Source organism: Pyxicephalus adspersus, chromosome 5 (genome assembly GCF_032062135.1).
Source record: "Pyxicephalus adspersus chromosome 5, UCB_Pads_2.0, whole genome shotgun sequence".
Lineage (NCBI taxonomy): Eukaryota > Metazoa > Chordata > Amphibia > Anura > Pyxicephalidae > Pyxicephalus > Pyxicephalus adspersus.
The window spans coordinates 86933397-86950983 of record NC_092862.1 but is presented as its reverse complement, the minus strand read 5'-3'; the positions used below and the strand labels follow the sequence as shown (position 1 = coordinate 86950983).

General features: G+C 39.9%; 1 protein-coding gene across 1 annotated transcript in view; it reads left to right on the top strand.

Annotated features, from left to right (window-relative positions):
- Positions 1 to 17587, top strand: part of SACM1L (SAC1 like phosphatidylinositide phosphatase) — a gene marked incomplete in the record, with an annotated part of 118278 nt that overhangs the window by 71378 nt on the left and 29313 nt on the right. The window contains 3 exon segments of the mRNA XM_072412027.1: positions 409 to 495; positions 16355 to 16423; positions 17088 to 17167. Coding sequence (XP_072268128.1) covers positions 409 to 495; positions 16355 to 16423; positions 17088 to 17167 — 236 coding nt within the window.

Below are 17587 nucleotides of genomic sequence, written 5' to 3'. Positions count from 1 at the left end.
GTGTGTGTATATATATATATATATATATAATGTGTGTGTGTGTGTGTGTATATATATATATATATATATATATATATATATGTGTGTGTGTATATATATATATGTGTATATATATATATATATGTATATGTGTGTGTGTGTATATATATGCAAAATGCATATCAACTGAGGTCATTGGTTCTTTCTTTGTTCTTCATCCTGCTGCTCTGCAGATAGTTGATTTACAGGCGTGGGCCTGTAAAGATAACTTCCAAAAAACAGGAAATATTAGTAAAGATAATGTCATGTTTACAATTTTTTTTGTCTTTGGAAAAAAAATGTAATAGAAAACCTTTTAAATTGGATAACTTGAAAAAGTGACTAATTGTTAAAACTGTCGTGTTTGTGTCCTTTTTTTTTTTCTTTTAGAGCCGAGGATCAATTCCATTTTTCTGGTCACAAAGACCAAATCTGAAATATAAACCAAAACCTCAAATCAACAATTCTGTAAATCATGTAAGTATTTTTTTTTTGGTTTGGTACTGTGACTGTGTTGATGTCCATAAATATTGTTCTTTTCAATAATTTTTCTTGATTTTTTAAATATAAACAATTAGGAATTAAAACAAAAACAATCTTGTCATACAAATAATGTAACATGAAACTTGTTTGAACAATATGTGTAAGGTTTTCAGTCCAGAAAGTCCATGGCTGGTGAATAAAACAAATATATGCACAACTGCATGTAAAGCAATCATTATATCATAAATAAGCATATCATTTGCAATAAACCAGTTTCAGACAATATTTGCATTTAAAAAAAAAACCAGGGGAGGTTAACAACAAAACATGATTCCCGGTGTTATTACCTTACTATTATGGAAAGAAAGAAGGGGGGTGAAGAAGGGGTAGATACACTATAGCTACCCATTTCAGACTGGTTTCATATAGGTAAAAGCTCGACAATAAAATTAGAGGAATAGACGGTGTTGAGTAATGCAACCACGGTTCCCACACAGATAACATTCTGTGATGTGAATAAGTAAGTACATACTTAATTGAAATTGCCTATTTGTTTAATTTGATGGTTTAAAGTGTAGCATGGCAATCCATAGGCCCTTGGAATGAACACTTGGAACATCCCATTCAATAATTGGAAAAGCCTACTCTAAAATCTATTGACAAACTGGCATTTCCACCAAATTTGTATGGTTGTACCTTCTTCTTGGCAACCCCTAAAACATAGCCTAGATCCCTGATTTGTACAGTTTTTTTTAGCCGAGAAGGCACCATGTACCATATCATTATAACCTTGTATTCTGATTCATGTACGGTTACATTCATTGAACAGGAGGCTGTCTTGGACCATGCTTTGAACCATTCCCTATCGGTTTTTGAACTGTGCAGGTCTGTCTCCCAATGGGAAGCGTATATACACACCTTTGAGTGAGATACCCTATTAAAGAGGAACTATAATCCTAAAACAAAAACACACCAATCCTGCAGGGTAGACCCATCACTCCAGGGGTTTCCAGCATCTGGCCCTGCATCGTCCCGGAGCCGGCGCTCCGGGCGCAGCCATCTTCGTCTTCTCTTCTGGGTTCTTCATCCTAGGTCACCTGACCCAGGCGCAACATCGGGTGACATGGGATGCGAAGAAGGAGCGCCCAAGAGCCTCCCGGGATGCCTGACCTAGTTATCCCGGTAGGCTTTGTGCTCCCATTCATTCTCGACCGCCTAGGCAACAGAGAATTAGGGGGCGGTGCTGCACCTTTTTTTTTTCTACCCTTTTATGTAGTGAAAATTCTGGGTATAGGTACGCTTTAAGCTCCGTTTACAGTGTGAAATATATCTTAAAAGGGGTATGTGGACATATGTGTTCTAATAATGACAGTTTATATGGGTGGTTCTTATTATGGATCAAAGATTTGATCCAATGTCTGAGTTGCAAATACCTAAAATACTCTTTCCCTGGATCGTAGTGAGTTTCCTGTATTTCATCCTATGCAACTACTCTTGACCTGTTCAGCAAGGAATATACATTTAAGTAATTTTGTACCTTCCACCAAAACACTTCTGGAGATTCCCACACTGGGGAAAAGATGGGATTATTTTGTATCAGTAGTAGTGGGAGAAAAGAGGACATCAATCAACTGGAATATCGTATGCCATCCTATACGTATAGTACGTCTTCTAAATGTGGACTCGAACCTGATTCAACCCAATACATGGCAGTGCTTTTACTGCCACTGGTTGGCATAGATACTTCTCTGTCTGGACCCACACTGGGGCCATAGGGCCCACATACAGCGATGGGATAAAGGCTATATGGGATGCCTGATAATACTTTTTTAGATTGGGAACCCCCAATCCTTCCTGTTTCCTAGCAATATATAATTTTTTTTGTGGAATTCGTTTTTTTGCCATTCCATATAAAAACCATGATTGCTTTTTGAAAATCCTGCATAATTTTTGTACTGCAAATCTTTGTACTGTCCTCTCTGTTGGTCCAAAAACGAATTCTCTCTGTATAGTACTAAAAGTCATACCTTAATTGCCAAATAGACTGAGACACCCTGATTATCGCTTTCACGCCATACCGCCAAGTCAATAAGTTAGGCCTCACAAGCAACCCGAAAATATCCTTCAGGAGTTCCATTCGAAACTTTGTACACTATACCAGCCCCCCCAAACATTTGACAAATCTGCCATAGATATGTTTTTTGCAACATTATCTTTGCCGGAAGTCCCCTCCATTTTTTGGGAACGTATGGAAGCCCCGATTACACCCTTGCGGGCGACATGGGCCATTAAAAAGCTTAAGACACACAAATGCTTGGGGCTGGATGGCTTCACGGTGACATACTATGACTAAGAAATATACAGACGAACTGAGGGACACATTTAGTACAGGTTTTTATTGAGATTCTCCAAGGACACAAATTAGATAGCAGCACTTTGGAAGCTGCCATCTGCAAGTTAATTACAGGCCGATTTCCTTGCTTAATCTTGAGCCAAGTTGTTAGCACCCATTTTGGTGGCCTGGTTGGGCACATGAATTGGCCAAAATATTTCAGCAGATTAAACAGAATTTGTTCTCTAATGACAGGCGGGAGATAATATAAGTAGAATACTACAATTAACTCATCTAGCCCGAAGTGGAAAAACACGGCCTTTCTCCTTAGTTTGAATATCAGGAAGGCTTTTGACTCCGTCCTTTGGCCCTACCTCCCTTTTCTACTGGAAAATTGGGGCTTTGGTCCTAATTTTTATTTGTGGGATTCAGTGGAACTATCGGGGTTTGTTATCACCACACACTCCTCTTGTCCCCATTATAGGAAATCTAAGGTTTCCACCAAGCATGGAGGGTCTGCAACAATTCTGCTTGTTAGTAGAAAAGGATTTTTAAAGACTGCACCATTTTATCAACCCATTTGGCATACTTCCATTCACAGTATTCACCATGAAGCCCCCCCCATCAGAAATTTTCAACTACCTACAAATCAAGCATATTTTACAATCTAGATTGGGAGGAGACTCACGTGTGTTCAACATTACATGGTTTGAGCAGATATGTGTAGAAGTTTCCCAACTAAAGGAGTAATTTCTGCTTTGTATTTAATGCCTTGGTACAGTGCCGCACATCAACACTCCCAATGGAAGAGCGATTGGCATGTATCTGGAGCAGGAAGAGTGGGAACAGATTTGGCTTACCGTAGCACACTGCAACACTAATGCATCAGGGGTGGAAACAGTGACTGTTTCAGGGGCTGCAAGACAGCGGGAACACTACCATATTTGGTGGGAATGTCCTAAGGTCAAAAGATATTGGACACGTACAGTATCTACCAAAAGGCATACACTTTGGTGGGCTGTTCCTTCCCCAAACATCCAGCGTTTTGACCTACCTGTTTACATCTGCAAAATGGTGCTGGCAAAGGCCTTGTGGTCATCTACCTCAACGGCGGCACATGTTAAACACAAAATGGCCGGTTTCTTAGCAAATGAGGGCTATAGTTACAGATTCCATGACCAAATTTCAGCACATCTGGTCCCTGTGGATTGACTACTACATGCCTCTGGGATAGGATTGTTCTAGTTTGTCTATATTATTCCTCACACTTGGTCTAGTATGGAGCATAATGTGCCGGGTAGCCAGAGATGAATTTGGGTTTTGTGGGTGTTCTTTCAAATAAATATATTTGCGAGTAATTAATTTCGCTAACATGGACCCGTATTGTGGCCTTGTGGGCATCCCATAAAACGATGGGTGAATCCACTGAATCATAGTTCACTGGATAGCATAGTAGTGAACTATGATTCAGTGGATTCACCCATCGTCTTATGGGATGCCCACAAGGCAACAATCAGAGTCATGTTGAGATTCTCCAGTCTCCAGTGAAATTTGAAAGGCTTTGGAACTTAGGCTTTACAAGACATCAAGACCGGAGAATGATCAGACTGTGGTGTTGCAAGGATTTTAGATTTAGATATTTATCCCTGCTAAAGGCTATAAAAAACCCTTGTTTCTTCCCCTAAAACGTAGCTTTGTAAATCTGGGAATACTTCATGTGGAAATATGGCAAGAGGATAGTGAAGACCTAGTGCCCTGCAGGCATAATATGTTCACTCTCAAGGAAGCATAGTAATTAAATGCTTATCTCCGCTTGTGTGGGGAATTGAACCCTTGTACATTATGGGTAACAAACACACAATCGTTATCTTCCAGAAGATGCAGTATATCCTAACAAACTCTGTAACACCTCTATGTGGTCTGTGGTGGCAATAATTCTCTGTGCATTCCTTGATTAAACCCTTAATGGGTAGAGAATCGGGGGGGAAAAAACATGAGAAAAAACTCCAACCATTAATAAAAATACAAACCAGTATGTCCTAGACATAAAACACAACCTGTTTAAACAAGCAAAAAACATGCTAGCCAATTTTGCCAGCAAAAGAGGGGACACCCAACACACCCGGACAGGTGTGGCTATGCTTTATAGAAAGCTTGAGCCATTCAATTAAATGCGTTCCAACAGCTTTGGTATAACCAGGGCTTTAGAGTCCGAGGCCAATTTTTGGGTACCTGGAGTCGGAGTCGATAAAAATGTTCCGACTCCTCATAAATGTAACTAATATTAAAAAAATACAGGATGTTCAAATGACCTATTTCACAAACAAAAGTCATAATCAGATACTTCCCTGATGTAAGAATAAAGACCAGTGCATATTTTTACTAGTTTCACATATTTCTAGTTTTACATATTTCTACTAGTGTGAAGTTCAGCTGAGCTAATATACAACCTGACATTCACATTATTGTAATCTGGATTTTGTACATAACACAAAGTGTTTTCATTTTTTTTAGGTATATTGTGTTTAACAAGTTCAACATTTGAGTGTAAACAAGTGTAATAATATAGGTGTAGGTGAGTGCTATGGCCTGATGTGTGTTTAGGTGTCCTGTCTGCGCACTCCATATATGCTCCCATCTAGGTCTGAACTTTAACATCATTTTGCACACCACTTAATACTAGGAAGTTAGTTAAGTGCCCCCTGGCCCTGGAGCCTACCACTGCCCTGTCTTCAGCAAACAAAGATAAAGGCCGCAGCATCTGCTCAACTTCCTCTGTGTGCCAAAAGAGCTTAGAACTTGAAGGAACGGCTTTTTGGATTCAACTATAAGTGTTCATGTTTATTTTAAAACTGCATGGCTGCTTGTGTGTACTATGATGGCAGGCTGTGTGCATGTTTCTGGATAAAACTGCAGGGCTATGTGTATGTTTGTGTGTATGGTGCAGGAATGTATGAATGTTTGTGTATAGTGCATATTGTGTGTATGTTTCTAGGTAAAATGTAGGGCTCTGTGTTGTGTGTGTATAGTATATATGTTTGTGCATGTTTTTCTGTATAGGACAAATTATGTCTTAAGTTTAGTGCAGAGCTATAGCTTATTTGTGTGTATAGTGCCGTGTTGTATGTATGTTTGCAGGCGTGCAGGACTATGTGTATGTTTGTATTTAAATCAAAGAATATGCCAGTTAGTATAACATATTTTATATTTATATTTTAGTGAAAGGGGCACCCCATTCAAAATGGCAAAAAGTATGTCAGCAAACACGATAAAGTCTGCTGTTTATGAGCACTTTACATTTACACGCTGGGGAAGCACTTATTTGTTGGTAAAGTGTTTGCTTGAACTAAAAGACTTTCTTGAAGAACTGGATAATGAAAATGTTTTATTAACTGAAAGCCAGTGGACACTGGAAAATCTACTTTCTAACCCCTTTACTGTCACCAAGAGTTTGCAATCTGATGATTTAACACCTGGTAAATTCTTCTTGAAATGGAAGCGGTTGATATATTGCCTGAACAAAAGTGGAGGGTTAATAGCTGATGGCATTGAATCTTCAATGATGAAAAGAGGGAATCTCACTGGATAATCAAATCTTGTTAGCTGATATTTATGTTGATCCAATGAGCCGAATTTTGTTGAGCGATTACCAGACTCATACTGCAAAAAAGGCCCTCTATTATGTAGCAGTTCGCATGAAGGGATTACTACCTGAAACACCTTTACTGGATGAAGCTATAAGCTTTGGTAACTCAGGAACATCCTCTTCAAATGAAGAATTAGACTTTGATTCATACTTGTACAAAATGGAACTTTAAACAGTAAAGCGACGTCACATATGCGTTAAAAATAAACGACCAGAAAATGTCCAAATAGATTCTAGCAGGAGTTTTTTTTTAAGAATTAAAAGAAGTAGAAAAGTATGATCACTCATTGAAATTGACTGTAGAAGAAACCATCCTTGTTTATCCCGAGATTATTAGTGATGTGGTTAGAACCTTAACAGCAATGCCACCCACCCAGGTCAGTGTTGAAAGATTATTTCCAGCTCTAAAAATAGGTCAGATTTAAGAGCTTCAATGAAAGAGGATCAGGCAGAAGCAATTTTGTTTCTTAGAACAACACTACATTAAGTTAGCTTTGGATTGCATTTAACAGCTATTCTACGCTACAACTATATTCCAAGTTTAATATATACACTGTTTTAGGTTTTGGAGCTTTTGTTTTTGTTCATGTTGTTAGGCTTTGTTTTTGTTTTAAAACTACCAAAGAATGTGTAACGAGGAGGGGAAAAAAATAGAAATCAGTAAATGTTGTTTACAGGGAGGCTAATGGGAAGTAAGATAGAAATAGGTTTCATAAGGTTTAATATTTGCCAAGCCTTCATTTGAGTATTCAAAATGGGTATGGTAGAGGGAAGGATAGGTATTTGATGCAGTGTGTAAAAGCTAGTTAGAAGTTAGGTAGTCCTATTGCTAACATAGCACTCCTAGTCTATAAATACATGTACAATATATCCAATAACAGAAGTAACGTAACAAACGAGTTTTTTGGTACATATCAAAATTATGAGCTCATCTCGGGGGGGCATGTCCTGATGGCGGCGGAGTAGGACGCTGGTATCCTGTGCTCCGTATCCCGCCTGGGGGTTTCCCATAGTGTCAGCGCTAAAGCGCCTTCTCATCCTTCTCCATGGGTCCCAAAGTGAAGGGGGCACAAAAGGGACGCTCCGAAGGGGGGATCCCTCCTCCGGAGGCATTGCTGCCTCCCGCGGGGATCGTGACAAGGCCCAAAAGCCGGGGCCTCGATTTCCAGCCGCATCCGACGAGCAGGGACCATTGGCGCGGTGCATACCCTCAAGGGCTGGATCGCAGCAGGATCCCATTGTGGACAGTCTGGATGCCTCTACAACCCCACCACCAGAGGTACGCTCCGACTCCCCTATTCTTAGCCCCTGTATGGTACCCTCCTTAGAGACTTCTATGAGCCATAGCCCTGCCAATTTAGATGCTGAAGAGGAGTGGGACTGGAAGGCCCACTTACGTGCCTTACCCACCAGGCAGGATTTAGAACACAGTATAGGGCGTTTGGAAGCAAGCTGCAAGGCGGAGTTTAACGCCTTGCGTGAGTCCGTTCAACAAGTTACCAGCGTCACCACAGCTTTACAAACCCAATGTGCTGATCTTTCTTCACAAATAGTATCCCATGCGGCTATTTTGGAACGCCGCGAGGCGCAAATTAACATGTTGTATCTGCTACATGATGACGCTGAAAACCGCAACAGGCGGAATAACATACGCATACGAGGTCCACCAGAAACCATACTGAACTCAGAATTGCCCGCTGCGGCCTACTCTATTTTTGCTAAGCCTCTTGCTGTTCCATCGGATGTTGATATAGAGATAGACCCTGGATACATAGAACCCTGGGCCCGCGCAACACAAATCCGCAACGCCCTAGAGATGTTATCTGTCGGATTCATTTTTTCAGAACCAAGGAAGATATAATGAAAAAAGCCAGATCTCCAAACCTTGAATATGCTGGGGCACAGATACAATTGCTGCCTGACCTTTCTAAACATACTTTGGCTCTTCGCCGGGCTCTAAAACCGGACGGAACATCCCTTATAGATGGGGATTCCCCTTCCATCTCATCATCAGATCGGGAGGTAGAACCTTTGTTCTTCGTGAGCCATCTGATTTACCTCACATTGTACGGGATCTGCATATCTTCCTGATATCATCTTACCTAATTGGCCTACAGCTACTTCACTCCTCAACAGCAAACCAGCGCCATCGCAAGCTTCTTCACGACCTCCGCCTGATAGTTCTTCAAGCACATCCGCTGTTAGTTAGATTGCTATTCTTGAATGCCCTCTAGATCCTATGGTTGATTTATGTTTAGGACCCACTGGGGAGCGCACGAGCTATACTGCTCTCGGCTCCCTAGTTGGCCCTATTATGGGACCTGGGATGTTGTCTCTAATTGTTTAGTATAATGGACAAATGCTAAGAGTTTGTTTTTACTTTATACATTATTTATGGTTTTGCGGGTTCCCCCAGGCGGGATCCACATGTTTGTTTCTGATTGCTTGTTTGCCTTCCCCCGCCGCTCGCAGACACTTCCCCATATAGGCCTGCTGCCCTCTTGGGCAGTGATTTGGGACCTTTGGGGTCCCGCTTTAGTTTTTTCACCCCACGGTCAAGGTTTAGCCCGCCTCGCCCGTCTGGTGCCCCTTCCCGTACCCCTTCCCCTAATGTCCTCGGTACATACCCCAGCAAACGCTTTGAAAATTTGTACCCTTAATGCGAAGGGTCTAAATAGCCCGAACAAACGCTCTCAATTGTTATATGCTCAACACAAAGCACGGGTGAATATCTTACTCCTCCAGGAGACCCATTTTCAATCCACTTCCCTCTCTCCGCAATTGCTATTATCCCCTGTGGTACCATAGCTCCAATCCTGAATCTAGAACTAAGGGAGTTTATATAGCTTTTCATAAATCGTTACCAGTACAGATACTAGATTCTCGCTCTGATTCTCAGGGCAGGTATTTGTTTTTAAAAATTTCTCTCTGGGATAAGAAATTTGCATTGGCTTCTTTTTACGCTCCCAATCACCAACCCACAACGGCCCTTTCTCAGTATTTGGAGTTACTGAAAGGGTTTGCCGAGGGATCTATTATTGTGGGTGGGGACTTTAATTGTGTTTTGGATCCCCGCATAGATACTTCATCAGGGAAAACCCCGATCTCGTATTCCAAATTGAACTCCCTTCGTTCTAAATTGCACGATTTAGAATAATGGATATGTGGCGCATTTTGCACCCCACTACCAAAGACTGTACCTTTTTCTCCCACCCGCACAATATGTATTCTCGCATAGATTATATCCTGGCGAGCCATTCCATACTTGATGGTCTCCTATTGCTTCTATAGAGTCCTGCCCCTGGTCCGACCCCTCTTCAGTGTCCCTCTCATTTCAGATTCGCCATATGGGCCCTAGAGCATGGACATGGAGATGCAATGACTCTTTTGTTTAAAGACTCTCTCTGTGCAAAAGCGGCTCTTGATGCGATAACCAATTTTATTGGAGATCACGCCTTGGACCCCACTCCCCTTCCTATGCAGTGGGAGGCTATGAAAGCGGTAGTTCGAGGGGTTCTAATACAACAAGGCACTAGGCTTAAAAAGATCAGAGCACAGGATATAGCTTGTACATCCGATAAAATCCGCTCTCTGGAACGCCTGCATAAACAAAACATGGCCCCTGCTGTATTTTTAGAATTGACTGCTGCTAGAACCCATCTCTTGAAACTGTACGACTTGGCTCACCAACGCCACAGGGATCGTTTCCGTAAATTGATCTACCAATATGGGGATAAATGTGGCAGACTACTGGCGAGGGTTCTTCACCCGCGCACATCCACCACATATATCCCGTCCATACACACTCCTGATGGCAGGTTGACATCTATCCCCAAAGAGATTCTGCAAACCTTTTATAAATATTATGCAGTGCTCTATCAACTACGCCCTGCTCCAGCTACTCCTTCCTCTCTACAGGAATACTTAACTAAAACAGGCCTTCCAACTTTAAATTCTGAGGTAATTTCTCAATTGTAATCCCCGTTTACGGAGGAGGAGGTATCTGCTGCCCTGCAGGCCACCCCGACCGGAAAAAGCCCGGGTCCAGATGGATTCACTCCACGGTTCTATAGGCTCCACGCTACTAATCTTGTCCCCTTCATGACCAAAGTGTTTTCTTCCGTTTCTGCCGATACGCCGTTCCCCTCACAAAGTTTGGAAGCGCATATTACGGTTCTTCCCAAGCCTGGCAAAGACCATACAGTTTGCTCTAATTATAGACCTATATCATTGATTAATGTGGATGCAAAAATTTTTTCCAAGTTGATTGCCAATAGGTTGTCCCCACATATGCCATCATTGATCCATAAGGATCAAACAGGGTTTATTTATGGAAGGGAAGCCAGGGATAATACTATTAAGACTCTTCTGCTGACCCAATTAGCTAAATCCTCAGGCACCCCTGCGTGCTTACTGTCAATAGATGTTGAAAGCCTTTGACAGGGTTAGTTGGCAGTTTATGTACTCGGCGTTACGTCAGGTGGGCCTGGGCCCCTGCATGGTTTCTAGAATCGCAGCATTGTACTCTTCACCCAGAGCTCGGGTGCGGGCTAATGGCACTCTCTCCGATTCTTTTCAAATCAAGAATGGCACGAGGCAGGGGTGCCCTCTCTCCCCTTTACTTTATGCCTTAATTATGGAACATTTGGCTGTGGCCTTGCGCCTCAATCCAGATGTAAAAGGGATCCAGATGGGTGATGCACAATATAAAATTATAATATAATTATAATACAAATACAATATAAAATTTATACGCAGATGACCTCTTGATATATATAACATCCCCTCATATCACGATACCTTCCATTCTAAAGGAACTTGATGAATTTGGTACACATAGTAATTTCAAGGTCAATTATTCCAAATCTGAAATTCTTAATGTTACCTTGGACTCTACTCAAATGTAAGCTATGCGTTCTAATGTGCCTTTCCGGATTTGCTCTGATGCCATTAAATATCTGGGTATAATGGTTCCATCGGATCCCTCCAAATTGTTCTCCCTTAATTATTCCTCAATGTACAGTAAACTTCAATCTGACCTTCAGAAATATGATTCCCTGCCTCTCTCCTGGTTCGCCCGTATAAACACTCTTAAGATTGATATAATCCCCAGACTGTTATATTTTTTCAATCGGTCCCCATATTCTTGCCAACCGCATATCTTCGTAAAATTCATAGGTTATTTTTAAAATTTATATGGCAACAGAAACGTCCTAGACTGGCATTTAGTACCCTGTCCAAGGCCAAAAGTAGAGGAGGTGCAGGGGCCCCGGATGTTATTTCCTATTATAAGGCATCAGTTTTAGTGCATTTGATAGACTGGTTTCACAACAGGGAGACAAAGGAATGGGTACGGCTGGAAGATTGCCTATCTCCAGTTAGTCTCCGGTCCCTGCCATGGGTGGACCGGTCGTTGATACAGCCGGCCCACCCTCTACTCCCACTTACGTTAGATTCATTACATAATTGGGATATCCTCCTCAGAGCGGGCAAATTGTCGACGAATCCAGGACCCATGACACCGCTATTTGATAATCCAGCGTTCCCCCCGGCAATGCGAACCTCCACATTTTTATCTTGATCCGCCTCGGACAGCCGTCATCTTAGGAGTATATTACATATTGGACGGGTTCCCCCACTGGCCTCCCTGGATCTCCCAAACAGAAGCAAGTTGCTTTCTTGGCTTTCATATAGGCAGGGAGAGGGAAATGACTGGACTCATAACTGCGGATGATTGGAAAAAATCATTTACCCTAACACATAAGTTGGCCTTAACCTGTAGAGCTCAAGAGGTTAATTACAAAATTCTATCCAGGTGGTATTATTGCCCTGTGGATCTCCATAGAATCTCCCCTACACAATCTGATCGTTGTTGGCGATTCCACTTACAAAAGGGGACAATGCTTCATATATGGTGGGAGTGTCCGCTTATATATGGATTTTGGGACACGATTATTCAGGTGTATAATGACAGCACTGGGTCCACCATAACCAATACTCCCACTTTAGCTCCTTTATCCATGGTTCCGGTTTCGCTCAAAACCATCAAAGGTGGGGTCCTACGTCATTTTCTTACAGCAGCAAGGGCCACTATTCCGAGATTGTGGAAGCAATCTGCTGCTCCTTCTATAGCCAATTAGGTCTCCGAACTTGAAAAAATCCGCTATATGGAGATGTTGGTTGCGGAGGATGATGATAGAATGGAGCAATTTAGAAATACCTGGTCCATTTGGGACTGGTTTAAAGAATCTCCCCCATTCCATACATATTTTATTTAGTTTCCAGGGTTACCGGCTGGAACACAACCCCGGTATTGAGGGTTAATATATATCTCTTTTAATTTTTGTATCCAACGGCACTTTTCGCCAAAAAGGCTTCCTTGGGATTATTGATAAATTTTGGTTACAACCTTCAGATACTTCTGGAATTCTTTAATTAACACCCACTAAGTAATCACATTCAAAATCATGGTTTAAGAACCCTTTGCACCTTAAGTACCTTATTCACATCAAACCTTTACCCCATATTATATCATTAATAATTCTAATTCTTATTAAATCTCTTTTCAACAAAGGATCCAAGGATATTTTAATGTGGATATTTCCCTAGTGCCCTGAAGTGTGTTCCCAAGCATCACAAAACATTGTGTAAGGAACTATTGAACTATCATGATTGTTTATCTCCATTGTATTGTTTGACAATTGTATTGTAATATTATACTCATATGCCTTTCCTCCTCTTTTCTTTCCCTCATGTACTGACTAGCAAGTAATTACAAAACATATCCATTACCATGATCTCAATAATCCCCAGAGGAAACCTTTTTGGCCAAACGTGGCGGGACTTTAGATGAGCCCATTTTTTTGATATGTACCAAAAACTAATTTGTGATGTTACTTCTGGTATTGGATATTTTGTACATGTATTTATATACTAGGAATGCTATGTTTGCAATAGGACTACCTAACTTCTATATATAATAAATACAACATAAGCTTTTACACACTGCCTCAAAAGGCTATCCTTCCCTCTACCATCCTCATTTTGAATACTAAAGAATGTGGTTCATATTTTTAAACTGGTAAAGTTCCTGTTCCTGGTTTTTATGCATGCAATGCTACTACCTTATAGCCACTTGATAAAAACAATAAATAAAACCTTATTCTTTCATTTTTTTTGTCTTTTGTTTAAGCTGGCCAATACAGTAGAGCTTCAGCTTTTTAGCCAGTAGTTCTGTTGTTAAATGGCGTGTATGTTGCCTTCCTTCAATCAACGTGGAAAATACATTAGCATATTAAAGGGTTTCTCATTTTATCTTCACACTTTTTTGCTTTCAAACGTCACACTTTTGCAACCAGACTTGACAAAAAAAAAATGTAGACCCCCTAATTATTCAAAAAATCAATAAATGTATTATAAAATAAATATAACAATATTTTTACCCTTAAGGTTTTGCTCAAGAAACATTCAGTAAAAATCTTTAATATTTAATTAAATGATTTATTAATCATTAATGCTTGAAAGAGTTGGTGTCTCTTTCAACCAAGCTTTACCTGGATAGTTTTATGAAAGGGGACATTATCCATAATTAGGATGGCATGCTGAATACCCTTTTCACTAAAAATATTTAAAACCTCATCAAAAAAATTGAGGACTGCTTCTTGATTAAATGCTTGTGCTTGTGACCTAAAGTGGAGGGTCCCATTTTTATTTCTCACACAACAAATTGAATAAATTCCGAAATGCACTCCAGCCACAAGATGCACCGCCCTTTGGCCAATAGGAGATCTTCCCCTTGGTTCTCATTGAGATGTTAAAACCTACTTCATTCAGAAAGTAGATGTTTGTTTCCATCTTCCTTAGCAATGAGATCAAGGATTTTGTTAGCATAGCTAAGCCTTTCTTGAAGAGAGTGGGAATCATTGTGCCTTGCAGGAATTAAAGAAGTTCTTTTTAATGACCATTGGAATTTATCAATGCATCTATCTGTTGTTGAAATAGATACATTTATTTCAAATTTGGCAAATAATTGATCCTTCATTTCCCTGAGGCTTGTTCCGCAATCTTTGGACATTAACTTGCGTAACTCCTCCTTTTGGGCTTCATCCAACTTTGAATATCCCAGGCCTCCTCTGGTAAATAGGTTGGAGAACGGTAAGACCCTCTGTCAAGTTTTTGTTGGTTTTTATGTTTCCATTAGGAAAGGTAACCCAGTGTTTCTTCTTGGGACCATTGTCGGCAAAAAAAAAAGGGAAAGGAAGATCCAAAATTTTAGAGTTGCTCCCTAAACTTGATGTGAGGTAAAATCTTGCAATGATGATATTCCACAGACTGCTTTCTAAAAGGAGCATTCTGACATTGTGAGATCTGTAACTGGCCATAATATTGTGTTTACCGCTTTCTTGCGCCAGGAACCACTGCTGCTTGCATTACACAAAAACTGTTTGGACAGTTTGCATTACAAAAACAAATGGAAAAAATGGAAATGAAAAAGTTGGACATACTAAGCTGCCCCCTTCGTATATCAAATATTTCTATTTTACTTTTGTAATTAGAAAGTTGGAACAAGGTACAGGGAGACGGTAGAAAACTGACACAATTGTGGGGGATACTGGATTCTATAGCGCAAATAAAATTTGTTGTGTCTTATGTCGTGCACTTCATGACCAACTGGCTACAGCTTCAATACCCCCCCACCCCGGGCTAAAAAAATCTGGGGAGCACGGTAAAGTGTTTAGAATCATGGTCTTGCTGGAAGACAAATAATCTTTCAAGGCTTAGATTTCTCATAGGCTGCATCAGGTTTTGTGCCACAAGATACTTCTGCAGAGTATATTCTCCACAACGGAATGCTGCCACTAATATGCTTAAAGGAAGGGATGATGTGTTAGGTATCAACTGGTATTGGATGTGGTATGGCATTTAAAAACCCTGTGCTTTGGCGTCACTCATTTTATTGTATGTTAATGATCATCTGCAGTGTCTGGCTTATTTAAAGGATTTTGGTCTAATGATTAAAAACTTTTGGCCTTGTAATACCATAAAACCATCTTCTAGCTATCAGCTATCATTTGAAGTTGTTATGACCAATGGTTTAGGAGATATGAATGTTTGAACACAGTGAGTTGTTAGACCGGCAGAACATGACATTCAGCTTTTACATACACACAGCTGTCACACAGCGCTGCCGATGACGCCATTATACATGCCTACTTGTACATGCCCACCGGGGTGGATACATTTCACAGTCAGAACACCCAGCAATGTGCTAGCAGATGGAGGCGGGATAGCCAGTGTCCTTTCCTCCTCACTGCCCAGCACATGGTAGCAGATTGGGGAAGGGGTGCTAGTGCCCAGCTGTCATCCATTAAGAAGATGAGAGGTGGATGGGGGAGTCACGAGTGCTAGGTGGAACGCACAAGTAAAAGGCCTAGGGGAGAACTATGCACTTAATTTGTGTATGTTTGTGCTTTGCAGAGATGTGTTTTCACTTAAAAGTAACATATAATTCAATGTTTCATAGCAATAATATATTAAAATTTAAAAATGGGTCAATAATATTATATAAGCACTGTGTAAACTCCATGAAGATTGGTCTATGGGAAACATAAACGCAGTACACAGAAGGGCATGTCGTGTTCTAGCTACATAACTTCTTGGTTGCTCAGCAACCTGCCTAGGACAATAAAATTACTCAGTTTAATAATGTTTTTAGCTATTTGTGCTTTTTTTTTTTTTTTTTTTTTTTTTTTTTCCTAGTAAAGTAATTGTTCACCTTTTGCTTTCTGAAATAATTAAAATTTTTTGTAACTAGAAATTCCTGAACTTGACTTCCAGTCACAAAATAACATGTATTTTGTTTATTTCATCGTCAGATGGATGGATTTCAGCGACACTTTGACTCACAGATAATAAGCTATGGAAAGCAAGTTATTATTAACCTGGTATGTTTTTATTATTTTTCTTTATGAATAATAGCATGATGCTAACAATGTAATATTTGTTATGTTTTATTTATTTTATTTTTAATGCATGAATAGCGTATAAGAGAAACACTAGTAGATTTAACCTGTCAATGAAATCACAGTATTTCTGAAGAAGAGACTCAGGGAATGAACTGTTTTGATAGCTTGATATCATAATTTCATTTAGCCATACCAGTCTAAAGCAGTCAAATTAATTTTCTGCTTCAGTCTCTTCAGTAGTAAATCATTTAATTACTAACTTCAAAAGTGTTATGTTCTGATAATTGTACAAATCTTTGTACTGTTATGCTATAAGTAATCCCTAAATTAAACAACTATCTATATTTGATCCTCAAAGATCTTTATGATGTAGTCAAAGGCAACCCACACAATCTTTTTACAAAAAATTCCTCTTCAGTCCTCTCAGTAGAATCCATGGTAATTCCTGTGTGAAAGGCAATCTACCATGGGTTCGTAAGATATAAAAACTTATGATTGAAAGAAAGGGTAAAGTTAGTGACTGTTGTTTTATGTTTTTGGATTACTATATTTAACATATTCACTTACATTTTTATTCCTTAGCCCCACAGCATTTATAATATACATACAATATAGTTGGTTTGTTTTTGGTCTACTTTTCTAGGTTAATCAGAAAGGGTCAGAAAAACCACTGGAACAAACATTTGCACAAATGGTGACAGGCCTTGGAAATGGAATGGTTAGGTAAATCTTTTTTCCACCATCACTTTCTGCATGTACATTTTTTATTATATTTTAATTGTGGGTTTTATCTATTCAGGCAAGAGAATGATCTGTAATGCACCTTTAGTTAGAAACCATTTTTAGGCTGTGAGTACACAGCCAAATAGATACAGGAACTTTTTTAAAACAGTTTTATCAGGCTCCAGGTACCATATTTCATTAAATTGTACATCTTGACATAGCCTCAATTATCATTTAATCTTTATAACATTTATCACCCTAAATTCTTAAACACTAAAGACATCTGATCTTGAATATGCTTACCTTACACATTCTGTGACTTTTAAAGATAATTGGTGATTTTTGAGATTTGGAAAATTTTGGCCACACATTAGGAGAGCTCCGGCACTTGTACAGGAAAACAGCAACCTCTGACTCCTT